The sequence below is a fragment of the Numida meleagris genome, chromosome 17 (assembly GCF_002078875.1).
Source record: "Numida meleagris isolate 19003 breed g44 Domestic line chromosome 17, NumMel1.0, whole genome shotgun sequence".
NCBI lineage: Eukaryota > Metazoa > Chordata > Aves > Galliformes > Numididae > Numida > Numida meleagris.
The window spans coordinates 5078079-5102595 of record NC_034425.1 but is presented as its reverse complement, the minus strand read 5'-3'; the positions used below and the strand labels follow the sequence as shown (position 1 = coordinate 5102595).

Here is a 24517-nt window from a genome sequence, read left to right as displayed (position 1 = left end):
TTAGATTCTACCAACAGGCACGTCTAAGTTAAACTCGGGAGAAACTGACCCAGCACAGAAACTTGTTGTTATCGCAAGTGTTGACCAGACCTGCTAGCTTGACAGGATTCTGCTATGAGAATCCTCTTCCCCTGCAGAAGATCTTGTTCCTCTCTCCCAGCAGATGGTGGATTAGAAAATCTCTCCCCCCAGACACGATGCTAATGCCAGATAACATTCTGCCACCCCGTTGTTAAGCTAATTTTTTTTTTTTTGAGAATTAATGTTGAAGATGGAAAAACAAAACCTGTGAGTTCCTCAGCTCCGATGAGGACTGCACGTGCTGCTGGAGGGGAGAAGCACAGGCACTGCCACCGCAGCACTGAGCTCCCAGCCAGGGAGGAGCAAAACTCGCCAGCACGCCGCTGTAAGGTGCCCTGCCAGAAACTCAAACAACAAAGCTGCAAACCCTAAGTGCTGCCTCTCCTGCAGCAAAGCACACATCCAGAAGACGTTTTTCAGCCTTCGTTTCTGTACATCTCAAATGTGGCCTTAAGACTACAGATCTTTTCTGTACGGAATAATTATGAGTCAGAGGAAACGCAATGTCACAAATTACACAGAAAATTAATCAGAAAGAACCAGCCTACTGCCTTATCATTGTTAGCACAGCACACTTAAAACATCTGCTTAATTTTCCAGAATTACACTGTATTTATATGCACCCATAGAATCATCAGAGCTAGCTAATGAGATGATTAAAAGCATCCATTGCCTTCACTTCCATTATATGTTATAAGCAAGCTCGAAAGCAGGCATATGCAAGGTGTTTTCTAACTAGGTTACTGCCAGCCCTGTAGGAACCATTCCCTGCTGCTTCCTGACAGCAGCACGAGGTCAGTGCTGCCAGCCCCGGCACCTCCTCGCAGCCAGCATCCCTGCCATGGTGCTCAGCAGTGCCAAACAGGACATCGAGCAGGAAAGCAACAGCAGGAACTCCTGTTTCCAAAAGCCGGGGTCAGTTTCCAGCTCTGAAAAATGTCTTTTGGGAAAAGAAAACGACAGCGATCTTACAAATATTAGGACAACCCTTCCACTGCATATTCCCCCTCCCCCATCCCCCCCAGGAAGGCAGGACCAACTGCAAAAATGAGCCTTTAAGCTGATATATCACACTTGTTCCTAGGTCGCCATACCCAGGCCATGGTGCTAAATGGCTGGGTGTTGTTTGCAGCTGGCTTTGGTGCCCGTGGGACCCCGAGCTCCATCTTCTGCCCTTCCTCCTCGCCTCCCTCAGGGAAGCAATCTCGTTGAAGATAAAAAATATTTCCAATTGCAATGTGTCTGCCAGGATAAGACGTGACAGATTCCTGCCTCCGGTACACAAAGCCATCATCATCATCTTACTGAAACCGATGTACTTCTTTCTATCCGTGCAGCTCTTCACTCACACAGATCAGCAATATCTTATTTATTAACAAAGGGCATTTTTTAGATTTACTATTCAAGTGCTATTTTGGAGGCAGCTCTCTAAAGAAGACAATGCAGCGCTGCGTGGTACAATATTATCTTTCCTCAGGTATCTTAGAGAAGCTTTGGCTGCTTTTCTATCACTCACAAGCTATTTCTTTTTGTGCCTCTACTCTTTGAAGACAGAACAAGATTCAGATTTCACGTTAAGAAAGAGTTAAGAAAGCCTTTATATTCTACGAACAACAAAAACTAAATAGAATGGAATTGCAAGCATACCTCTAAGCATGTTGTGATTAATTTGTACAGTTCTGGTAGAACTACAGATAATCTGATGGCACCTGGCCAGTGAGAAGGGATCCCTATGGCTGGATTTGAGTCTGGTAAATGAAGACCACATCCCAGCCCTCACTGATCAATGCTGTAACGCTGCAGATAAAAACATTCATCTTGCACAAAGTGAAGCCTCCACATTTGCCTGGAAAGTCACTGATATTTGGCTTGTCTGCCTAACTCTCAAATGCATTTAAAGATTGCCTGACCATACTTAAGACCTCAAAAAAAGACTTAGAATAATGGGAAAAAATATGAATTCTGACTGTTCTAAGTATGACACACACCATTTAATGAAAACCATGAGCTACAATGTGTGTTTAATCTGAAAATTCCATTTCTTAGTTGGTAGCTTGTGTCAAATGACTATCCATCTACTGCAGCGTCATGGCATGTAATCCCTTCCTCACCCTCTCTATGCTTCAGAGTATTTTCTCTCCTTAATTAACTTCACCAACTAATTTCTAGATATCTAATGGAAGGCATATTAAGAAGAAACACATTACTATCAGTATCTAAAAAATTGCGTATTAGCTGTGCCTACAGAATAACAACTTTATAACTCACAGTCGACTACTGCAGTAGTTTACCATGGCAAAGGGCTGCAGTGAGTGAAAATCAGGAAACACTCAGGAAACAGTGAAGGCCTCATACGCACAGCACACCCCAGCCATAGAGATACCACGACTTGACACAGCATCCCCAGCAGCAAGAGGTTTGTTTGTGCCAGTTTGCAGAACACTGCGATATCACAATCTCTGCCAGCAATGTCTGGAGGCACGGCCTCCTGCTACCTGCAGCATCCATCTCATACAAGGGATGTTCTCAGATGCACAAAATTACACGTGGAGAAATAGTCTGTTTCCATCATCCCAGCCAGCAGGTTGTTCTAGAACCTTATTCTTTGGATTTTCAAAATCTACCTACTTCTAGACTAGATTTATTCATGGATAGCTATACACCTGGTTGCTCTTGTGTCAACATGATCCTGTGAATACTTCTCCTCCCATAAGCTTATCCTTCAAGGAATTTATACACACAGCCACATCTTCCCTCAGCCTTCATTCTATCTGATTAAGGAAACAGCAAGCTCCTCTAATCTCCTTTCGGTAAGATGGGCTAACAATTATCTTGATCACCCCAGCAGCCCCTCTGAGCACCGGTTCCAGTTTCACTTTGCTTTTCATGAACTCGGACAATTCAGTCACGCAGAGCATTCCACGTGAATTCTCAGCCAGATTTTGTGCGGCACTGCAAGCGCTTTCCTATCTCTGTTAGCAAGTCTCCCACTTCCTATTAATAATAAGTTGTTATCTCAGTGAGCCTTCAGTAGCTAATGAAGTCTGAAGATACAGAGGGGAAGATCAACATACAACCTGAAGTATTCTTCTAACCAAATTAACTAGCATTTTTAACCCGCGTTGCAAAGAGAATAAATACTAACACAATTCACCCCACTTATTTTGACAAAGTAAAAAAAACTGAGCAAATAGAATTTATTATTTTTGTTGGAATAAATGCTGACGTGGTTACAATGGGAAGGAACACAAGCAACCAGCTGTCCTTGTCTGGAGACGGCCTCCTTCCCTGCCTTCCCAAGAGGAGCTTTTCCTGCACCAGCCCCATACCTGCCAGGCAGCAGGCACCAGCAGGGTCACTGCAGAGCCCCGCAAGATCCAAGGAGAAAAAGAACCTCATAGAGAAAGCAGGGAAGGGGAGAGAGAGTGAGGGTGGGTCCTTTCTAACCTGCTCAGGAATAGAGTGAGAAAACAAAGGAAAAATCCCCAAGGGCTTATTTTACAAACAGAAAGACTGTAGAAGATACTGGAATGAAAGTTGTAGGCTGATAAAAAAAAAGAAAAGAAAAAAAACTTGACAAAGGAGAGCAGAATATGATCACCAGACATTTTCCTTGACTTAAAAAGCCTGTTGCTTTCAAAAAGGCATCTATTACCAATAACACTGATCCGTGCCTGCAGCTTCATATTCCCCCCAAGCCACAGACTTTGGGAAGAATCTTTACAAAGTACAGCAAAGTCACTGATTGAAAAGGGCAGGAATGCTGGAAAGATCTCCGTGTCTCAAGCTATTAGGCTGGTGTCTGTTAACAGAAATGTTATTTCCACTTGCCAAAAAGTCATCACGAAAGCATCTTCAAAAACTGGCATTTGGAATGAAAGGAATCAGAGCTAGGGCTAGCATTAGTATCTGTTGATGGTTATACTTGTTACAGTCAGTTGTCCTATTAATTAATATTCTTCCTTGAAGATATTTTAATTCCATGTCTTTGAACGACAGGAGCGTAAGAAGTTAACCTTTCAAAAACATGCTCTCTATGCAGGCTGAAGCTAGCGGGGGGATCTTGCAGCAGGGAACTTTGCCATCCCAGGTTGCTGCACGACGACTCCTGCCTCCTTACCTTTCACTCTGCATTTCAGATTTACTTCAATAAATGTATTAGTAATTGCATTTGCAATGAAAGGCAGCTTTCCATTAGAAACACATCCAGCTTAAGCATTCTTTGAAACCGAAATCATCCGTGGCGGTCCCTCCGTGCACCAGGTTTATTTAATTTGGTTTCACAATTTTGCATTGGCTCAACAACACAAACTGCATCCAAATACATACCCACACACTACACTTCTGAATCTAAAACAAACACGTCTAGTTCACTTCAGCATTTATCTCAGCAGAAAAGACCATTAGGGCACAAATTGATTCTATTAACATTACCATTTAATTAGCACTTGTATTAAAAATTATTCAGACTTTAATAGGATAGCAAACCAAACCAGACAGACTGGAGTGGCAAAATTATTTGCAAACTAATTTGGATTACAGCATGATTTTAAACAGTTTTTCCAGCCGTGTATGGCAAAACAAGCTTAAACTTAACCCTACTGCACAAACAGAAACAAAAGGTGTTGCAATAGATTGAGATCTCACCTCCAGCTCTTGCTCCCTCTGTAGTGCAAATTGTTTGAAGGACTTGACAATAAGGCCAGCATTGGAGCAATCATAGACGAAAATGGAAGGACTGCCCATCCAAGTCTGCAGGTCGTATATGGACAGAGGAATATACTGAGTATAGTTCTGAAAGGAGAAACACTGAAGTTACAAAGAGGCAGAGAGGCAACAGCACTTCTATTGGTAATAAAATACATACAATAAAACCTAATTCTGAAACCACAACATAAAACCTTGATTGAACTCTGGACATATTAATCAAGACCAGTATCAGCCAACATCCACTAATAGGATCTACAAATCCTGCTCCAGTACAGAAAACAAATCAGATTTCATTGTGGTACTGTTTGAAACGTTAAACTTTAAGCTGAAATTCTAAAATGCAAAGAGTGCTTTGATACACGCTAACACTTCCAACCAGCATTTAACAGTCCCCATTTTAGCTCAAATTTCTGCAACGCTGATCAAAGATGTAAACCAGCTGTCCTTAATTTCACATCAATCGTCTCAAACTGAAAATTCCATCAATAAATCAGGACTGATCATTAAGACCACGCAGCCCATCAGCAGCTACCCCGTCTTAGCTTAATGAGACGCTTCAGGATTTTATTAGCTTCTGTGCAACTTTCAGAATTATCCAATAACATCAATACCCACAAAGCCTGCCTTCAGCAAAGTCAAGTGCCAACAGTTCCGTCCCTATAAACATGAAGTATTTTGTTCCTTCTCTCCCACTAACAAAATAATTGGAGGCAACAGCTTCTTACTGAAACAGGGGATGAAAACTCAGACTTAAAGTTAGCCACGAGGAGCTGAACCCTGACCTCAGGGTTTTGAAAATTTGATTTTGAAAATACAAAAGGAAAGGAGATTTCTGCCATGCGAGCCCACTAAGAGTCAGTGCCAAACCCAGCGAGGCTGCCTGCATAGCCCTGCCCATCCGCAGCCAGAGGGCAACCTGCTCATGTTCCTACCACGCTAAGCTCTGCCCGAAACCAACAGTAAAAGCTGCAATGCTCCTATTAACATCAGCAGCATGATGGATGGGATCATAACTCTCATTTAAATTCAAGAGACTTAAAATAGCTGCAATAAAACTTTTACAAAAATCACATTTTCAAGGACACATATCGGCGTATATAAAGACAGACGCGATTAGAGACCATATGTTAGATAAGGTAGGAGATACGAAGTCATTCCAAAATCCAGTTTTGCCCATATATAAAAAGTTTTGATTGTTCTATTAAAATTAATAGGAAAAACTGTTTTGTTACAAAAGTTTTAGGGAGTTACCTTGGCAAACTGTTACAGGATGGAATGATACATGAAGAAATTACTCTTGGCACAGACCTTTCCTAAGGACACCCCGAGGGTTTAAGCACATTCTAATCACAGAAAGTTGCATAAAGAAAACCTGCTCTGACGCGTATTATTGATGAGATTTTAGGGACACACGTTGTTTGAACTTGAAATTTGTAATGCATGCCGCTGCAGTTCAGAATGGATGATAGCTCTGACCAACATCGTGCCATCGCAGACCGGCACAAATTTATGTTCCAAGTTTACCGTGAGGGTCACACACAGCCCATCAAACCTGGTAATGTATGCAAATGGGAGAATCTGAAGGAAAAAGGAGTGCTCAGTAATGGGCTCCCAGCATGGCTGCTCAGGGCGGTCTTCGGATGCTGGCTCTCCTCTGCTGCTGGGGCTGTGACAGAACGCTGTGGTTTGTTCTCAGACTCGGGTTTCGTCACAAAGAAGTTTCCGTAGGTTAACCAACACCTCCCAGCACCCACCTGTGACTACTTAAAGGAACGATGCAGCAATGAAACAAGAGAGTGAGTCTGAATTAATTGAATCATCCATTTCTTTAAAAAACTCAAAAATATTTCCAAGGACATTCCTCTGGTTCTCAGAGGAGCCCCCCAGAACTTTGCAATAAAGCTGTTTGGAGCTTGCACTTTCTGATTTTTTTCTTTTTTGTCTTAAAACCACACTGTGATTCTGTCAGAAAACAGCAACGAGCACAACCCCACAGAGAACATCGATCCTTATGACTTCAGCAACACTCACAATGAACGTACAAAAAGCACGTTATTGCATCTTGATGCTGTGTTTAAATGAGAAGTTCTATCTCCAATTCCTTCTCTACAAAAGAAGTCAATATTTGGTATCACGCTGCAAAAACTACCAAGTTCCACTGTTACTTATCAATGTTTATGACAATTAAGGTTCTTTTCCCGCAGTCCGTAAGACAAACAAGAGACCTCAGCTATTCATCACCAGAGGAGCCCACACCACGTTCCCCAGCTGAAACTGCAGGCAAACTGGCAAATACCCAGTAAGCTCTTAATAAAGCATTTGGCACAGCACACAACTTCATTGAGCAGTAATTTCCTCTTCTTCCACGTGTAACACATTCTGCTCAGCATTCTTACTGGCTTATTTATTACCCACTGGCTGTTAAGTAAGAAGAAGGTCACTCCTATTTGTTCTTAAACACCAAATTCAGCTTCAAAATAATCATTTTGGATGGTGGTCAGAATACTAATCGAGCCTCCAGTAGAGATGCACCAGAATAAAGTGATGCCCTCTTGCACTTTCTCCCCTGCCTTTCTCTCCTTGCTCTTTCAAGCTATTATTGAATGCTCATTCAATTACAAAAATAATACATGAGAAGAATGAGAAGAAGAAGTTCAGTATGTTCCCGAAATAAAATAGGAGCGAATCCCTGCAAGCTGTGTCAGCTGGGTGCACTCCCCCGCTACCAGCAGTACCTCACAATTTCCTAAGACTCCCTTCTAAATCAGTTACCTTTAACAGACACTAAATAGCTTTACTAGCACATTTACATCACACCTGGTATCACCAGGAAGGTGTTGCATGGCATCTACGTGCTGTACAAATCATGGCTAGGCAGGAGTGATAAGTCTTTAAAAAAATGTAAGAGATACACAGAGGTTCCTTAGTACTCTCAGATCTGGAACTACTCGTATGATTTACTGTCCTCCTGCATCAACCTCATGCAATTTGAAAACAATGCTTATTCAGAGTTAGTTGAGATTTCACAGAACCACTAAGGTTGGAAAAGACCTCTAAGATCCCCAACCCATCCCACCGTGCCCATAACCACGTCCCACAGTGCCACATCTCCATGGTTCTGGAGCACCCCCAGGGACAGTGACACCCCCACCTCCCTGGGCAGCCTGTGCCAGTGCCTGACCGCTCTTGTGGAGAAGAAATTGTTCCAATATCCAACCTGAATTTGAAGCTAACTTCATGCTAAGAACTCAGCAACCACAGCAGAGACGCGTGGCAGCAAAGCCATGGCAACACCTTCAAGAACACAGAGAAAGCAGACAGCTGTTGGCACAGAACCAAACATCCGTAGGCACAGTTACATCCTGAAAACTCAGCCATTGTGACAGAACACCTTTACACAGCCGTGAAGGAGCTTCAGCTGTCCTAGCACTGCTTCTCACCTTGTTGAAGACCCAGATCTCCCCGTTCACCGTGGGCCTGGGCACGCCGTGCCCGTTGTAGTGGAACAGCACCCGCTCCTCCTTGGCATTGCGCCGCAGGGACGTGCACAGCTTCTTCACCTCGTCCACCGTCGGATCCAGGCTCTGCTTGTACCTGGCCTGTGGACATACAGGGTCATTGTTGATAAAAAGACAAAATTTTGTTTATGAGAAGACAAAACGTTTACTGGACATCTATATAAGCAAAGCATCCCTCTACTTGGTGCATGGGAATACACACACTGACAGAACAATCCACATATGAATCTGATATTCCCACGGGGGAGAGAAGAGGGCAAAGCAATCAAGAGCCCTCAGCTTGCTTTCAGAAGCACCTGGGTTTGCTATTGCAGCCTTGGGGACGGATGCCGTGTTATCATTCCTAACCACCTAACTCAACAAGCTTGTGATTCAGAGCATATTTCTACATTTGTGGAAAAAAAGTTAAAAGAACCCAATACTTCAAAACGTTTTTGCTCAACTAAGTTCAAGATGTCTACGTAGTGAGCTAGTTTGTCATACTCAGAAGTGCATTTTCTTGAAGGAAGGCCAAGGAATAACAGCAAGTCTTCCAACTGTCCTTGGAAAGATAAAAGCCTGTATCTCTTTCTCTTCTTCAGACTTCCAGAGAGACCAAGAATCCAGAATCACAATGGCTTAAAAAATACTGATGTACTGAAAAAAAGAGCCACCAAGTCGAAGAGTAGGACAATTGTACACACACATCTACAAAATCTGCTGCTGAAAGCCTGCTTATAAGTCAAGGTCTCAGAAGTTAATGCTTTTTAACCTTTCTTCTATAGCATGCAAGGATAAGAAAGTCTTAAAATACCATAGTAAAAGGCATGAAGTGCTTTATTTAATGTAAAAATGTTTTGCTTATCTATGCAGCTTGAAAAATAGATATCAAGCTGCTCAATTAATATGCAGTACCTCAAGCCAGTAGGCAGGATGGATAGAATGAATGGTATCATTTGCGTGATTACAGCCATGAAGCAAAGCAAGCAAATGGAAAAAAAACATTCAGGAAGAGCCGGTGATCCGACACGCTCATCCTTCCTGGGGACTTCCACACTAAGTAAAGGTAAGAGGCTGTATTAATCTCAGCACAGTCCCTCCACCGTGTCTTTCTTTCCCCATTCAGTGTTGCTATCAAGGTGCTGATGTGCAAGAACGTGCTCCTTAAATCACGTTCTGCCTCCTGGCACCGTCACCAGACATTATAACCAGAGTGGTTGGTAATTTTTCAGCTCCCGTTTTTAAAGGAGAACACGCTCATTGGAACACTCCTCACGCCCTGTTAGCATTAATATTAAATAGAGTCCGCAAGTAATGGAGGTGAATTAATACCCTAAAACTAAAGGCTGGAGATCTAAAGATCCCAACTGTAAACACATAATTTACACACTGAGAAACACAGGGCGGAGGAGAATGAAAAGGAGAGGAGGGAGCCTGTAAATAAGCAGACAATCGCCCACCTGCCAGCTAAGGACTTCCCAGCATCAGTTTGTCACACACCACTCAGGTGCACGATGCAACACACGGATATCCGAGCAACGAACTAGACCAGATGATCTCTCTTTTTATTTTTTAGGACTTTTCAAGACCAAGACTTTTTTCATTGTTACGAAATAAATACCAGGAGAGGAAGCGCTGTAATGACAAGAAAAGTCCAGCGTTTGTTCATCTGATGGGGGTGGGGGTGGCAGCAGTGGGGCAGAGGAGCAGCTGACTATTTCATCCGATGCCCTCTGGGTCAGTGCTATTCCCAGTAACTGCTGAAATCAACCTAAGGTTGAATGCAAATCGAAGCCATCGTACAAAAAAATTGCATTCAAAAATTGTTTGTTTTCAAACAAATACGCTGCTGTGCCATCGCACACTTTGCCTACTTAGTGCTGTGTTAAAAAAAATGCAGATACACGCATTCCTAGACAGCCTGAGCTCTACTGCCAGGAGTCCTGCTCCTTCCTTCAAGATGGAAAGCCTTCAAATTCGAAAGGGGAAGGCAGGAGAACTGAGACCAAAGCAGCATTCATCAGCCCTGGAGAGCTCCCATTTTCAACCAGTCATCTGCAGCACAAAAGGCACAAGTGCTTTGTCCCTGCAATGTAGAGGAAGATACAGATAGGTAGATAAAGATATTATGACAAAGCAGGCTAAATAGCAAACTTCAAGGAGAAACTACAGTTTGCATGAAAAGACAAAAACAAAAAAAAAAAACTATTTTTTCCCTGCAATGCTTTTAATCTTTCTTTTAGCAGAGGCTTTACAAATGCTTGCAGATTAAGGACAGCAGGATACTTTCCTATGGGAAATGAAATACTGTCTTTCGCATGCTGCACGTTCATATAATGCTGGTCACTCACTGCTAAGCCAGGACAACGTGTTACTGTGCAGCACTTCTAATTGAAAGATGTCACCATCATTAATTAATGAGTTTGGGACAGTAAAAACTTGAGAATGTCTTATAAAGCCATCAATACCAATGAATAAATCATAGCTAACTCTAGATCTTAAAAATACGTAGAACTCCCTATAGTAAAGTAACATATTTTCCTTTTCCATCTCCCAGGCTTTGAGAGGTTCCTGCAGCTCTCCCACCCGGAGCCACGAAGCAGGGCAGCACATCCCATCCCCACGTCAGCTCCATGCATTTCATTCAGCTATAACATTGTGTCTGCCAGTGACGGCAGCGCGTTGTCACGTCGGTGCTCCCCATCGTTTTCAGGAGGGATTGAGATGTTTCAGAGGATAAATAAAACAATGCAGCGTTCCCTGATCAGCAGGGGGGTAACGGGACCCCCCCCGGGACGAGTCTGACTGGAGAGGAAAAACCAATTCACCAACTTCTACCCCACTGGGAAACATCAACAGTTATTGGCTGCATAAAGTCATTCCCACGGTTCTATGGATTTTGTGCCTCAGCGAATGGCTCTGCCGTGGAACCGCCACCTAATTACAGGATTTTCTTTTGCTTTGAATGGCATGAAAACAAACCAAATGACCTGTGTTAAAGGCGGCTGCCCCAGAACCTCAGCAAATGGGGCACTTCCCGCGTTGCAACAAACATTTTGTCCCGCCATAGCCTAATTCTTCCTCGTGCTGATTTATGATAGTCTTTCCTAGTTTATTCCTCAGAGCAGCTGTACGGTTCAGGGGGAACCTCTGCAGAACGGAGCACAGGGGGATGCTGCGCTGCGACTTGGATCCAAACTGACCCCCAGTTTCCAAATGCAGAAGACGCATTAAACCTGAGACTTTGTCGCACGCGCAGACAGCCTGCTTAGCATGATTTAATTAAAAGGAATCAAAGCAATCTAATTATTGCAAGAGAATGTTTTTGGAACAGTGCCCAAACTTGAGAAACGGAACTATGAGCGGCCTTCCAAGGAAATAAGTAACCAAGGAACAAGAGCAGCTCAGCCGCTCGCCATAAGCCTTGCGCTCCAGACCTTCTCCGGACGCGCTCCAGTTCCTCAAAATCCATCTTGTAGTGAGGGGCCCAAACAGTAGAGGGGACAAAGCAGCAGGTCCTGAAGTGACAAGCGAACTGTTGCAAGACGGCTGTGCCCAGTTCCATCTCACTGCCCCCGCAGGCTGAGCCCCAGCACGCATGCTGAGGAACAGACCCGGCAGCAGCTTCAGGCAGAGGACGGATCAGCAGCTCCTTCCCAGGGACTGAAAAAGCACCTGAGTCGGCTGAAGGCCTGTTAATGACAAACACTACAAACAGCGGATTTGCTTTTCTGTAAAGTGATAAAAGTAGAATGGAATTAATCCAGATTGCACGCTTTATGGGGCAGCTGTCAGCTTGATGCAACATGTCCTCGGAGCGGCTGGAACAAACTCTGGCTTAGCCATGAAGCAGGCTGGTGTCAGCCAGGCAGCTTCACAGCCAGATCATTCCACAGCTGTTATGCCACACACACAACTGACATTTTTTTTTTAAAACATTAATTTTTTTAGCACACTGGAAGCATTTAAAATAATGAAAAGATTGGCACTGGTCTTCCCAAAACACAATTCCTTCAAAGATCGGCGTTACGGTTTTCTTTTATTTGGTTTAGTATAATTAAAAAGACATTTTGAATAATCTGCCCATTTAGAAAATGAAAAAGGTTAGCAACGAGAATGTGCCTGTTTACACGGCAATGAATTAAGGTGAAAACATCAGAGATTACTCAAACCTATGGCACACCTCCACCTCCATGCGTGTGCTTCTGGGCTGGCTTTCACGCTTGGATAAGAGCTCTGCCAACCTGCATCTCCATTACAAAAGCAAAGACCAGGGACAAGGAGTATCTCCTGTTTTGTTTTTTTAAACTATTTAAACTATTTTTTAAACTATTCACCATGAAGACAATCTCAATGTATGTGCACCACGCCAGCCAATGAATTCAAAACATCTTCATCTGTGTCCCAGAGTTTCTCCTCTATATTTCTATTAGAGAACCATGAAGGAGCAGCAGTGCACACTTGCTGCATTTAGGCACAATTCTGAGTGTTGAATACAATGATACACAAGAAACTGAAAAACCAAAGCCTTTGTGCCATGCCGAGAGCAGGCAGTTCTGTAACCCTTAAGATACAAAGAGAGTTTGTAAAGGCTGCATATACCATATACACGTATGCAGTACAATTATGAGTGTCTGAAAAACTTAATATAACAAGCGGTAAATAAAGGCTCTTGATAAATACTGTTCTTGTCCTGTAACAGTAGAATCAAACAGCTAAAAGTACAAAAAGCTGAAATCAGTTCTTTTTCATTCATTGGCCAATATATTAAAGGCTGATCCTGAATGATGGTGTAGGAAAAACCAATTGTAAGCTTTCAGTGCTGCTTCAGGCATCAGCTTTAGGGAATGAATACTGCAGCATGGTAACCAGCACGTCCATAACGCAGGACAACAAAGTGGCTCAAGAGAACCCCCCCAAAAAAAGGCAAGGTGAGCCCAAATCTGCAGTAGCACGGGGCTTTTACAGCGATGGGTCGGGAACATTTTGTTACCCTCAGCCTTTCTGAAGGCTTATTAAAAGATTTGCATGAAAAAGTGTCCATAAGGACAGCATACCTTTTCAGCAGATAAGCCGAAAGAAACGCCACTCTCCGTGCCACCGACAGAAATAGAGCTAATGACTGCTATGTATATCCACGTCACGTGTGCTCCGCGTGCCCGCGGCACGGACCTGCTGGCCAGGTGGCAGCCCCAGCTCACTGCTGGGCACAGCGCGGGATCTGGAGAGAAATCCCTGTACAAAGACTTGCTTAAGAACAGACAGGAGGGCGAGAAGCACTTCTTGTCTCCAGGAGTGAGGTCCCTGAGACGTTCCAAGGGATCTGCTGGGCACCAGCCAACACCAACACCGCATCCCAACACACGGTGCTCAGCCCCAACACCGAGCGTCCCCACCGCCCCCAAGGAACCCACCCCCCAAGCCCCCCCTTCCCCAAGGCATTTCTTTCCCAAGTTCCCCCCAAGCACACTAACAAGCAGTTCATGCTCCTAACAACTTGCACTACTCGTTGTTTTCCACTCATTAATTTCCTTAAAATTAACTTCATTGCTATGGGCTCTGTGATCTCTTCATTTCGACGCTCGTTCTTCTCTCCGACAGCGCGTTGGCCTGCTTCCAGCTCTTCTGATGTTGGAGCTGCTTTAGTGAGAAGCGACATCCTTCATTCCTAGCAAAAGTACATTGCTCTTTGGTTACTTCAAAACTGTGATTAATATCCCAATCCTGTGATTTACAGCCATTTAATTTTAATACTTACTAAAACACATTTTTTCCCTTATATCAAAGGAAGATTTAGGATCTTGAAATTACACGGGCTTTGGAAACACATCAAAAAGTAGTCACATTGTGAACTGTGCAGAAACACTCTTATTTTTGCACCAAAGAAAATGAACAGTCTACATGGAAAATAATTCCTTCCCGAGCAGCAGAACCAAGCAGAGCGTTCCTTTGGCTTTGCTGCTCTTTTCTGGGTTTCAGCAGCAAAACCTGAGCAAGGCACAAATCCCCTGGGGCCGCCCCCAGCCTGCCCTGAGCCCAGCAAGGCTGCAGCTACAACAAATGTGCCCCAAACCGTTCAGCAAACTCTGTCCAGGCTGGGAAAAACGCCTGATTATCAGTTACTGACAGCTTGAAAAAATACTAACTACAATGAAGAAATACTTGTATTTATGGATGCTTCAGTTTATGATCTAAACCAAGCACAAGAAGACTCTTGGAAGTCGTAGGCAAGTCCTCTGCAGGCATCCAGCTGCGTCTCAAAAACCCATCTCGATCTCCTACAAGATAATATATTCACAAGCAGCCAAGACTTAAACAGCTTAATTTGCTGGATGTCCAGGACAAAATGCATTACTAGAGCTAAGCTGGGAGGGTGGAACATTTATTCACCTGACTGTAGTCAGCAGCGTAGTGACTTTACCTTTCCTCTGCAGAGTCTTTGACCTTGCTTTTAAGTCCAATGTGAAATGAATTCTAAAGTACCTAATCCTCACTGCGTGGATTCAGTATTCAACCATACTTCCAAAAAAAACCACCTTGAGTTAAGAAGAACCGATGCTGACAGGGAAGACAGAACCAGGAGTACTAACCTTGAACATCTGCTGCAGCAGATTTGGGAGACAGGTGTGTTCCTGAGCAACCACAAGCTGCTGTGTGCTACAGGGCTGTTCCAGGACACACTGAAATTCTCCCCACCAGCCCATGCAGTATGGTAAGGAGCCCTCCCTAGCTATTCAAATAAACATTCTGAGAGAGCTGTGTAAATAATTGTGCATTTAAAAACAACAGGAGTCAATAAAAGAACTTCATTGCTTCTCGATGCCAGATCCCTTTCCTCAGGCTGGTGGTAGTTTGATGGCTCTGATGGGTCACATCACAAAATACGCTAACAGGATTTTGAGTACAGACCAGGACACGTCTTTAAAACCGACTTAGTCAACACAGGTCCTCAGCAACAGTGTCATTTTAGTACTATTCCTTCTTTATAATATCTATTTTAAGAGCTCTTTAAAGTTTCAGGCTCTGTGTCTTCTTGTTATATACAGAGAGCTTGAGCGGGGCCCAGCGGAGGCTGCAGGACAGCAGCCTGAAGTGGAAGTGAAGCCTCAGACTGCTGGCTCCATGTTCAGGCCCACGTGCATCTCCTCAGCAGGACATACCACTTATCCTAGCACGAACGTGGGATAGAAGTTGATATCAATGCTAAATAATTACCTAGATATTTCAGGTTTACCTCTGATAAGAAAGCAATTGTCTCACAAAGTGGTATTCAGATTAAGGAACACCATAATGGGTCAGGAGAGAAAAAAAAACCCAAACGTTCAGAGGTCTATGCTTTTAAACGAGTAAGAGTGAAATTATAGCATTTCAGGCTTTTCTCGTTCTGCCTTAGAGATGTGAGCAGGAAGACGAATGTAAACCGCTTTCTCTTTACGCCCTAAGTTCTGCACAGAACTCTGATGTCTGCACAGAACAAAGCCTAAACTGCCCCTGAAGTGCTGCTCACACACCCAGGTTTGCAGAGACAGATCCTTGTGCAGCAGTGCTGCCTGGGGAAAGAGCACTGGGCAGTGCCAGGGCAGCTCCTTGATCGCAGCGATCCACTGCTCCCCGCGGAACACAAAGACAAGGTATTTTTAAATAGGTCACACGGAGGCTGGGTGGTAATTACAGAAAAGCGTTAATCAGATTTGAGCGGGCAGAGCTGCTTACCTCTGCCAAGAAGCCTTTCTAATATCAGGTCTTTCTTTGCGTCTTGCAACAAACAGACATTAAGAGTACCATGGTCATATGGAAGCACTCTAGCACACAAAAAATCTTGCTTCTCTGCCAGTTCTGGCCTCATTTTGATGAGGAAATACAAAACAAAACAGAGAGGAAGCATACAGCATGAGAATGGATCTTACTGTCAGAAGAACATGGAAAGCAAAAGAAGCAGCAGCACCGTCACCAAGCTCTGGCGTTCAAATAGAGGATTTCAGAACTAAGAGGAGCTCAGGTGCGGGGTGGTCCAGTAAAGGAAAAGCACATCAGAGGCAGTTCTCCTTCACAGAGCACATGTGGGGCAGGGATTAGCATCCAGCAGCTGCCTGAGCAGTTTACTGACTCCAAAACCTGCTAATTTCAGAGCTCTTCTAACCTAAGCTGTCACATTAGCGCATCACTCTTACAATAAAACGCAAGAAGTTTGTCTGCTTGCAAGTTAAAAGTCCTTTTCATTATGATTCAAACTTACCTTTCAAGTCTTGGAGCACAGGGGAAGCCAGTGCCCAACTCCTCCCTTCAAGGTCACTGCTGCCTGCAGTGCTTGCAGCTTTCAGCAAGACCCAGAGGATTTTCCCACTTAACTTGATTTTGCAAGTTTGTTGACTTAGCTCCAGAATGCCAGATCACTGCTGATCTGCAATGCATTAACAGTTCAGATCCCAAAACAGCTTAATGCGACTGCTTTGTCTTTACAGCTTCAGAACATGCATCTTCACGCCAGCCCGTGCCTGTACCCATAGTTTCCACCTTGGGCCTCTTCCTTTTCCCCCCATAAGAACAGAATAGAACAGTTCAGTTGGAAGGACCCTTCAAAGACCACCTGGTCCAACTGCCCGACCTCTCCAGCATCGCTGTTTACCTGGCTGTGCCCCAGCTTTCTCCACATTCACAAGACATAGGAAGGTGCCATTCGCTATCGATTACGCTCACCATTTCGGTTTTTCTGGCTGAACTACTTGTTCTTCTCTGATAGTTTACAAAAAACAGCACAGGGCTAACATCAAGCTCACTGTGATACCACGACAGTTTTTCAGATGGAATAAGAACAGGAATAATTGCTTTTGGCACTTATACTTGTTGACCCCTCTTCTCTGAGGAGCAACTTCTTTCCAGAAGAAAAAGAAAAGAAGCCAGTTTGTGCTGAAGACAGTTGATCTTTAACAAGGCAGCAAAGGATTGATACAGCAAAGTTTTGCAGAGCCTGAAATAGCTGCCAAATGCAAGAGGCTGTTGGGAAATAAAAACAGCAAACGTAGTCCTCACAGGAAAACCGGGTTTTGTTAAACAAGGTCACAACGTGGTTGGGTTTTTCCCTTTTTTTTTTTTTTCCCTCTAAAAGCACATCCCTACATCTCCTGGGTAGGGAGACCAACTATACATTTTTTCCACTTTCCCTTTTGCAATTCTGTAATATTTCTTCCGCAGAAGCAATTAGTATTTGTTGTTGTTTTAAAAGAAAAATCCGACAGAAATAAAGGAAATGTATGATTCACAGAGAGACCGATAATTAGGTCATGTGTCCAATTAGTTTTCATGCTTAACTAGTTACTCTTTAGGAAATGCTCAACCTTTGATGTGCAGCAGGCAACTTAGCAATTAATTAGGCAGAAGGAAGCAATGCAAGGAATGAAACCTCAGAAACCGTATCAAAGCCCAAAGATATCTAATGAGGGAAACAACAGCATCAACAACAGAAAACGCGCACAAAAAGGTTGAGGCTTAAAATGATCATCTTCAAGTATCTTGGCTGCACTTCCTTTGAAATTAAGACAAACCTGTTGGGAAGCAGACTAGAAGGGAGAAGGAAGAAGCTTTGTTTGATCGGGAAAGAGTCACTGTTCCCTTGAAGACATGCCACCAAAAAGAATGTAATTTCTCTGCATTGTCTGAGATATTTCCTCTGAGACCAACACTCATTGGTGGATGCAAGCTGCAAGAGGCAATACACACCATGTGATATTAGATTGAGGGGGGGGGGGGAAGGAGAAAAATGTATTTGAAAACCTGCATAATTGAGCACAACTGGACATAAATATTGCTGAGTCTCCACCCAACACAAACAACATGGAAAAAAAAAAGCCACAGCTTTTATAGCCACAGCTTAACTAACATCTCTATTATTGCTACACTAGAAAGGGAAAGGTGTGCCTACGGGGATGAGTAGAAACAACTTTCTCAGTTCTCTTAGGCCACTGTTCTCCTACCACTCCAACCCAGGATTGCTGCAGAAGCTCCTCCTCTATCACATCACCTCTTTGAACCAAGTGAGGAAAGGGTACAACCACAAAAATTAAATGGGATGGAAACATCTAAAACATCCCTAGACCTGCCGGACTAAGGAGTTCAGATACGTTACTGTCTGCCTAATGAGTGACTCTAACATAAGTTAACAGCGTTGATAAGAGAACTGCATGAGGGACAGAAGGAAATCTGCTGTGTGGCAGCACCCATACCATTCATTTACGCTGTCCCCAGTGACTAGGGATGCTATGGATGCAGGAATTCTCAAATATCAACACCTGCTTTTCAGCCACTCTCCTCTCCCCCCCCCAAAAAAAGACTCCAAGAAGCATGTCTCATCTTGCCTTCCTGATCTCTCTACCCCTTCCCCTATGAGGGATTTTCATTTCTCCTTCACTCCATAGAGTTCCATTCAGGTGGAGCTATAAGGAAATACTAACAAGAATGCCTTTAGACAATTAAAATACAGCATTAGTGAAGATGAGTGTCTTTGCAAAAAAAGAGGAAATGGAAAAAAAAATAGAGACAAAAATGTAGCACCTGAATCAGAAAAATCAAACACTGTAATTGACTGACTCTCCTTTTGTTTTATTCAGGCAAGTGGTTGGGAGGATAGAAAAATTATTTGGGATGCAATGTTTCAAGCTCTTTGGCTTTGCTAGTGTTGCTTGTCACCAGGGGAAGCAGAGAAGTCCCAGCACTGCTGGCCTAAAAGGACAGGAAGGGGAGCGCGGAACAGATGCTGCACAGACAACAAACAACAGATCTCACTGCGTTACATCTCTGAGAGGTACAAACCTGTCACACTCCATTAAGTGACTTACCAGAGGAAGTAAAAATCCCAAATTCCACTGAAGACTTGACCTTCAGCTTGAAATAAAGGTTCCCACACAAAAGCAAGGTCCCACCAGAACCAGTCTGTTGGATCTCGGAGCAGCTCGGAGGGCTCCGTGCCCCAGCACCTTCACTGGCTCACATGCAGATCTCCCATGGCCCAGGACCAAAGCCTGGCTCCGCTGAGCCTCCTTCCACAGCACAGCTCCCTGTGCTGCTGTAGTGCCATTAAAAGGAAATTAAACCTTACTAAAGCACACCTAAGGGAGTCACAACCATCCGCTCCTCGGCTGTCTCGGTGCTAGCTGTGCAAAGACCCCCACATGGCACAAACCCTCAGGAAAAGAAAGGTTTTACAAAAACGTAAAATGCTGATTTTAAATGAGGCAAGCCCTCTGCCTCCAGTGTTAACGCACTTCACAAGCAATGGAGGAAGGTAAGCATCTCTGAGATAGCTTTCTTAATCTAACGTCTGTTCAGGAAACTCACAAACAGCTTTTCTTTTTTTTCTTTTTTGACCTTCCAATGGCAGAACTGGGAAAGTTTCTATCAGATGCAAAAAGCATCTGGTATAGGAGGGCGACTGGAATTCATTTGGTCTAGCAGAAATCACAAGAGTGTCAAATTATAGACTGTGATGAGAGAAAGGCAAAATTTTCTGGGCAGTTTTGAAATAAAGAAAGCGGTCAAAAGCCATAGCTGACAAAAAAAAGCTGTAATTTCATGCAAATTTAATGAGCATATTCTCCAGACTACTTCATACCAGATCCTGAATTATGCGAACTGTGCATCATTCAACCTACAATTCTGCCTTGGGCTACACGGCCCCATTCTCATGTGAAGGTAAATAAGCAGGAATGGAAACCAAGGAAACTCACGTCTGCGGAAGGCCAGAAGCCAAGAAATGAGATGTCCATTACAAGGAGGGGAAAAAAAAATCAACGTCTGGCATCTAAGAATGAAGCCAGAAATCACAGGTCAACCTCACATTTGACAAGGGGCAATTGGTGCTTTCGTACAGAAGCACTGCAGCCCAGCTCTGAGAGCTGCAGCCCAGAGAACACAGGAAAGCACATTCCCTCCAACCACCCCTGAGCAAGCAGCGCAGCGTGCTGTGCGGGGCAGCAGCAGAGTGCTGAACTGCACCTTCCTCCTCTCCGTCCTCTGCTCCAGCTCTGCACAACATTACAGCAGAGAACTCGAGTTCTGTGAGTGCTGATAAATGGGTGTAAACTGGGACTTACGCAACGGTCGCTTCTGCTCGTGAAGATCCACACTAGCTGCTCGTCTCCACAAGCACTCACTGCAGCAGCATTCTGAATTCAGCCTGTGTTTCCTATCTGCAAACAAATACTGTTGACTTTTAACTACGGAAAGTTCCTTCCTTTTGAATGGTGCAACTTGCAATGCGGCCAAAATTAAAGCGGTAAACAAACAATGTGGAAAACACTCATTTCTCACTGCCAGTACCAGCAAACTGCTCCTGCGAGTCATTCACTACTACGCTGCACCTGACACAGGCAGAGTTCTGCAAAGGGTAATAAAAGAAAACCAGAAGCAGAGAAGTACCATCTCAACGTGATCAATTTCTTATCTAAACACTCAGCGCATGAATCTCCAAAAGAAACTTCACGAGCACTTTATTGCAGGCAATTAAAGTGACACAACGCGTTATCTCGGCTAAGGGCTCTCCTTTATCACAGAGCTCTCCTGATGCTGCAGGCCCCAGTCTGTAACACAGGTCCCATAACTGGAGCCCCAGTTCCTCCCAGCTCCTCCATCCTCCCCTAACCCAGCAGGCTGCACATTCCCCAAGCCGCAGGGACAGTTTCCCAGACCTGCACTGTGGGGTCCCAGCTCTTCACTTTCACTGCCTTTTCCTCCTTTCATTCTCAGGCTGCTTAAGCAACCCCCTTTATCCCCTGTAATTGAGCCTGCTTTCCAGATTACCCTCCCGTTTAACTCCTTCAGCGCCCAGCAGAAGTCAAAACCCCCGGCACGTGGTAATAATACTGGAGAAGAGCTGTCTATTTTTCTTTCCACTCGTTCACTGGCACCTGAATTATCTTTGCACTGAATTGCAAGAGCTCTATCTTGTTCAGAAAAATTCTGTAGAGATAAATTCTTCGCTGTGTGTCCGCACCTTTGTCATCTGCTACTTCCTTCCCCCGTTCAAATTTTCATTTGAGAATCACAGTGAGATGACTGAACATTGTTTAACTGCAGTATTTTGCAGATGAAGGAACATCTGAAGTGTTTTTTTACTCCTGCAGCACACAAATTTATGTAGCTACACAACAATAAAGCAAAGTCTTAAATTTAATCAGCAGAAATACTTCAAGGCACGGCAAGCTGATAAATTATTTAGAAAGGGGCTCGATAAGACCTAAAGGGAAATATGCATCAGCTGTGGAGCCCGGGAGCTCCCAGAAACAAAGACTTTCCATCCTTGTCCCTTTTAAGGCTTTTTCACCTAAACTATTTGTATGTAACAAGTACGGGCATTTATTCGAACAACATCTTGCAGTTAGAGGCAGACAAGGGCTGCACTGGTAGCAATGTTATAGGACTTCTCACACAACATCTATTATAGGAACAGCACTGGAAGGACTGATACGATCCATTTACCAGCAGTTAGCACTATTTGTGCATTCACAGTAAGATATCAATGACAGGCACTTCCTGGCTTAAGGACCCACGGTAACAAACCAGTAACACCGGCTATTTCGGAAGATTTTAACGGTGGGTCTTTTTTTCAGAGCGCCTAGTTTTCCCAGAATTGTCTTCTTTCCATCAATTCTTCTGCCATTTCAAAACACTGAGAAACAGACAAAACTAGCTGTATTAGTATTTATATGAAAGGTCTAGGAAATTCAATAATGTTCCTATTGTTTTATTGCAGATGGCACATCAACTTCTCTTTATTACTGCAGAAAACTCAAGAGCCCTGTAGAGTGCAATAAAACAGTACGTGTTTAGCTTTGCAATGTTTCAAAGGGCTGTGATTTACTCTTAAGAAGCAGGCACCTTGCACACGAACATCCGAGCTCGGTAATTGCCTCGTGTTTTGTGCAAACCCTACGAGGCAGCGTGAGGTCAGCCCACACAGCGCGTACCCGCTGCTCCCAGGCGCCTGGCCCTCCTCCCTCAGTAACACGGACCGTGGTGCTAAAGAGCAGAGAGAGCTTTGTTGTCACCTTTGCATCAAGATGTTTTACTCTTCCCATTTGGTTTCAGATGCTGTTTGTATTCGCTGCCAAATCTTTGGGCTGGCGGAGAGAGGTTAAAGAAAAAGAAAATTGCCAACGCGCCAAAAGGAAAAATGCGAAAGTAAATCCTCCTGCCTAAACGTACACCATGTATGCTTCAAGACAAACCCTTCTTACATAAACACACAAAACACTTCCGAAAAAAAAGCGTACCCACTGAACATTCGCATTTGAAGGGTTTTGTAGAAAATTACCCAAAGATTCAGTCATGTAAACATTTCCCTGCTTGATACAGGATGACTCCTTCAGGTAACGCATTCAGCTGCTAACGAAAGATAAACCCAGTTCTAGTTGGGCACCCCTGAGACAGAGAAGTCTCCAACACAGGTATGGAGTAAAGAGCCTGTACTACCCGTATTTATGTTCAAACTGCTCTGAATATGTTCTTATTCCATCAAGTTTGAGCTAAAAAGCAGAGGAGGGACTCCATGCATCCAATGAAGAACCATCCAGCATCCGTTCAAAACCACACACAGCCCAGCAACCCTGTTTGGTGAAGAACATTCTCAGTGTGTAGCAAAGGAAAAAACTGCTTACTGCTGCAAAGATAATCCCAAAGCCATTTGTCTTTTATCCACAAGTATTGTTATAAAGGAATTTATAATCCTTTATGAAGGAACGGAAAACTTGGAGAAAGAAAAGAAGAGGAGATCCAGCAGTGTCTCCTTATCCATACCTCCTTAAAATGAAGATCTTAGAATTAGTGCTGCACCATCAAGGGAAAGGCACATCGACAGGCAAGCTCATTCAATGGAGTTATTATTTCTGTCTGGGTTACACCTTATTTGTTTGTAATCATAAGTTTATGCTTTAGTAGTCAATAGCCTAGGTACTTTGAAGAGGAATATTCTGATCCAAACCGCCTACAGCATACAGATAAGGACACAAACGTACTGGGGAATATTAATTGTGAGCACGATGCTACAGCTTGATTCCTGGATCTATCTGAAGCATGCTGCAGACATAACACTTCCTTCTGGAGACCTCTGTGTAGTTCATTTAGTGAGCCACACAAAACCACGGACGATGAAACACTCAGAGCAACGCACTGCCCCCAAAAGCGAGAGTGACTTGTTACAAACAGGGAACAAACAGCCAGCATTGCCACGTTTGTTTAAATTCTGCATTGTGTTAGCACTATTCAAAGCACTTGTTATCAAAAACTTAAACCCACATTATAGAAAAGCTTATATACACACTATACTAATTCTATATAGTTTGAATTAGCCGTTAACAAAGCTTTGAAGGCACCAAAACCAAAGCCTTCCTCGGCTACTGACTGCATCACACCGAGTTTTTCCAGTCACCAAGTTCAGAACAGCGCTGATGAGCACTGGGACACACGTTTTTGAAGTAGCTGAGGGCAAACATTTTTATTACAGAGGAAACCACAAACTCAGAACGAAAGATCAGAGAACGTCTCAAAAATAAAGACGGGAGAATACAAATTAAGAATTCAGCTGCAGAATGTAGCACTTAAAACAAATATCCCAGACGCGACTGAATTAAGCGCTAGCCAAGACAGCCAGCAGCTAGAGAACTGGACGGTTTGACAGCCTGCAAGAATTCATTCTCATGGATGGATGACAGAAGCAGCCACTGCTGCCAGACCGCCACGCCACGGCACATGCACGGAGCTTGGTTTTCAACAGGAGCTGAACAAGGGTCCTGGAAGAGCACCACGCCTGCAGCCCACAGGGGAAGCCCCAGGAATACTTACTCTCGGCTGCCAGTTTTCATACTGCTTCTGTAAATTCGCACCGATGGTTTCCAGAGCTTTCTGAGGACCCATCGACAGAGGATCTAGGAAATAAAATGCAAATGAGTCTTTCTGACCACGGCTGAATCACTCGGCTTGTCAAGAGGACAAAATTATTTCCACTTCTATGTGCATTTAAGCCTTTAGCGGCTCCGCGTTATGATTCTGTAAAATTCAGATCTATAACCTGGGAGACCCAAATTATTCCCAAATTCTTCACTCAAATACAAATTAAAAACCACTAGAGCCTGTCAAATTTGGAAGAAGGTCTCACAAAGGTAATCGATACAATTGTTTTGAAAGAGAGGAGAGGCTCAACGCTTGTTTCTGTTTATACTGACAAGAGGTTTCTGTAGTAA

At 43.8% G+C, this 24517-nt stretch overlaps 1 protein-coding gene and 1 long non-coding RNA gene across 4 annotated transcripts in view; one reads left to right on the top strand and one right to left on the bottom strand.

The window, feature by feature from the left end:
* Positions 1 to 24517, bottom strand: part of RPTOR (regulatory associated protein of MTOR complex 1) — a 120910-nt gene that overhangs the window by 84411 nt on the left and 11982 nt on the right. For all 3 annotated transcript variants that reach the window (XM_021414621.1, XM_021414622.1, XM_021414623.1), the window contains exons 3-5: positions 24120 to 24202; positions 8232 to 8390; positions 4729 to 4875 (exon numbers count right to left, since the gene is read on the bottom strand). In XM_021414621.1, coding sequence (XP_021270296.1) covers positions 4729 to 4875; positions 8232 to 8390; positions 24120 to 24202 — 389 coding nt within the window. The remainder of the gene's footprint in view (positions 1 to 4728; positions 4876 to 8231; positions 8391 to 24119; positions 24203 to 24517) is intronic.
* Positions 8318 to 13708, top strand: LOC110407208. The gene is made up of 3 exons (XR_002443791.1): positions 8318 to 8405; positions 8891 to 9354; positions 9865 to 13708. It is a non-coding gene; the product is annotated as an uncharacterized LOC110407208 (long non-coding RNA).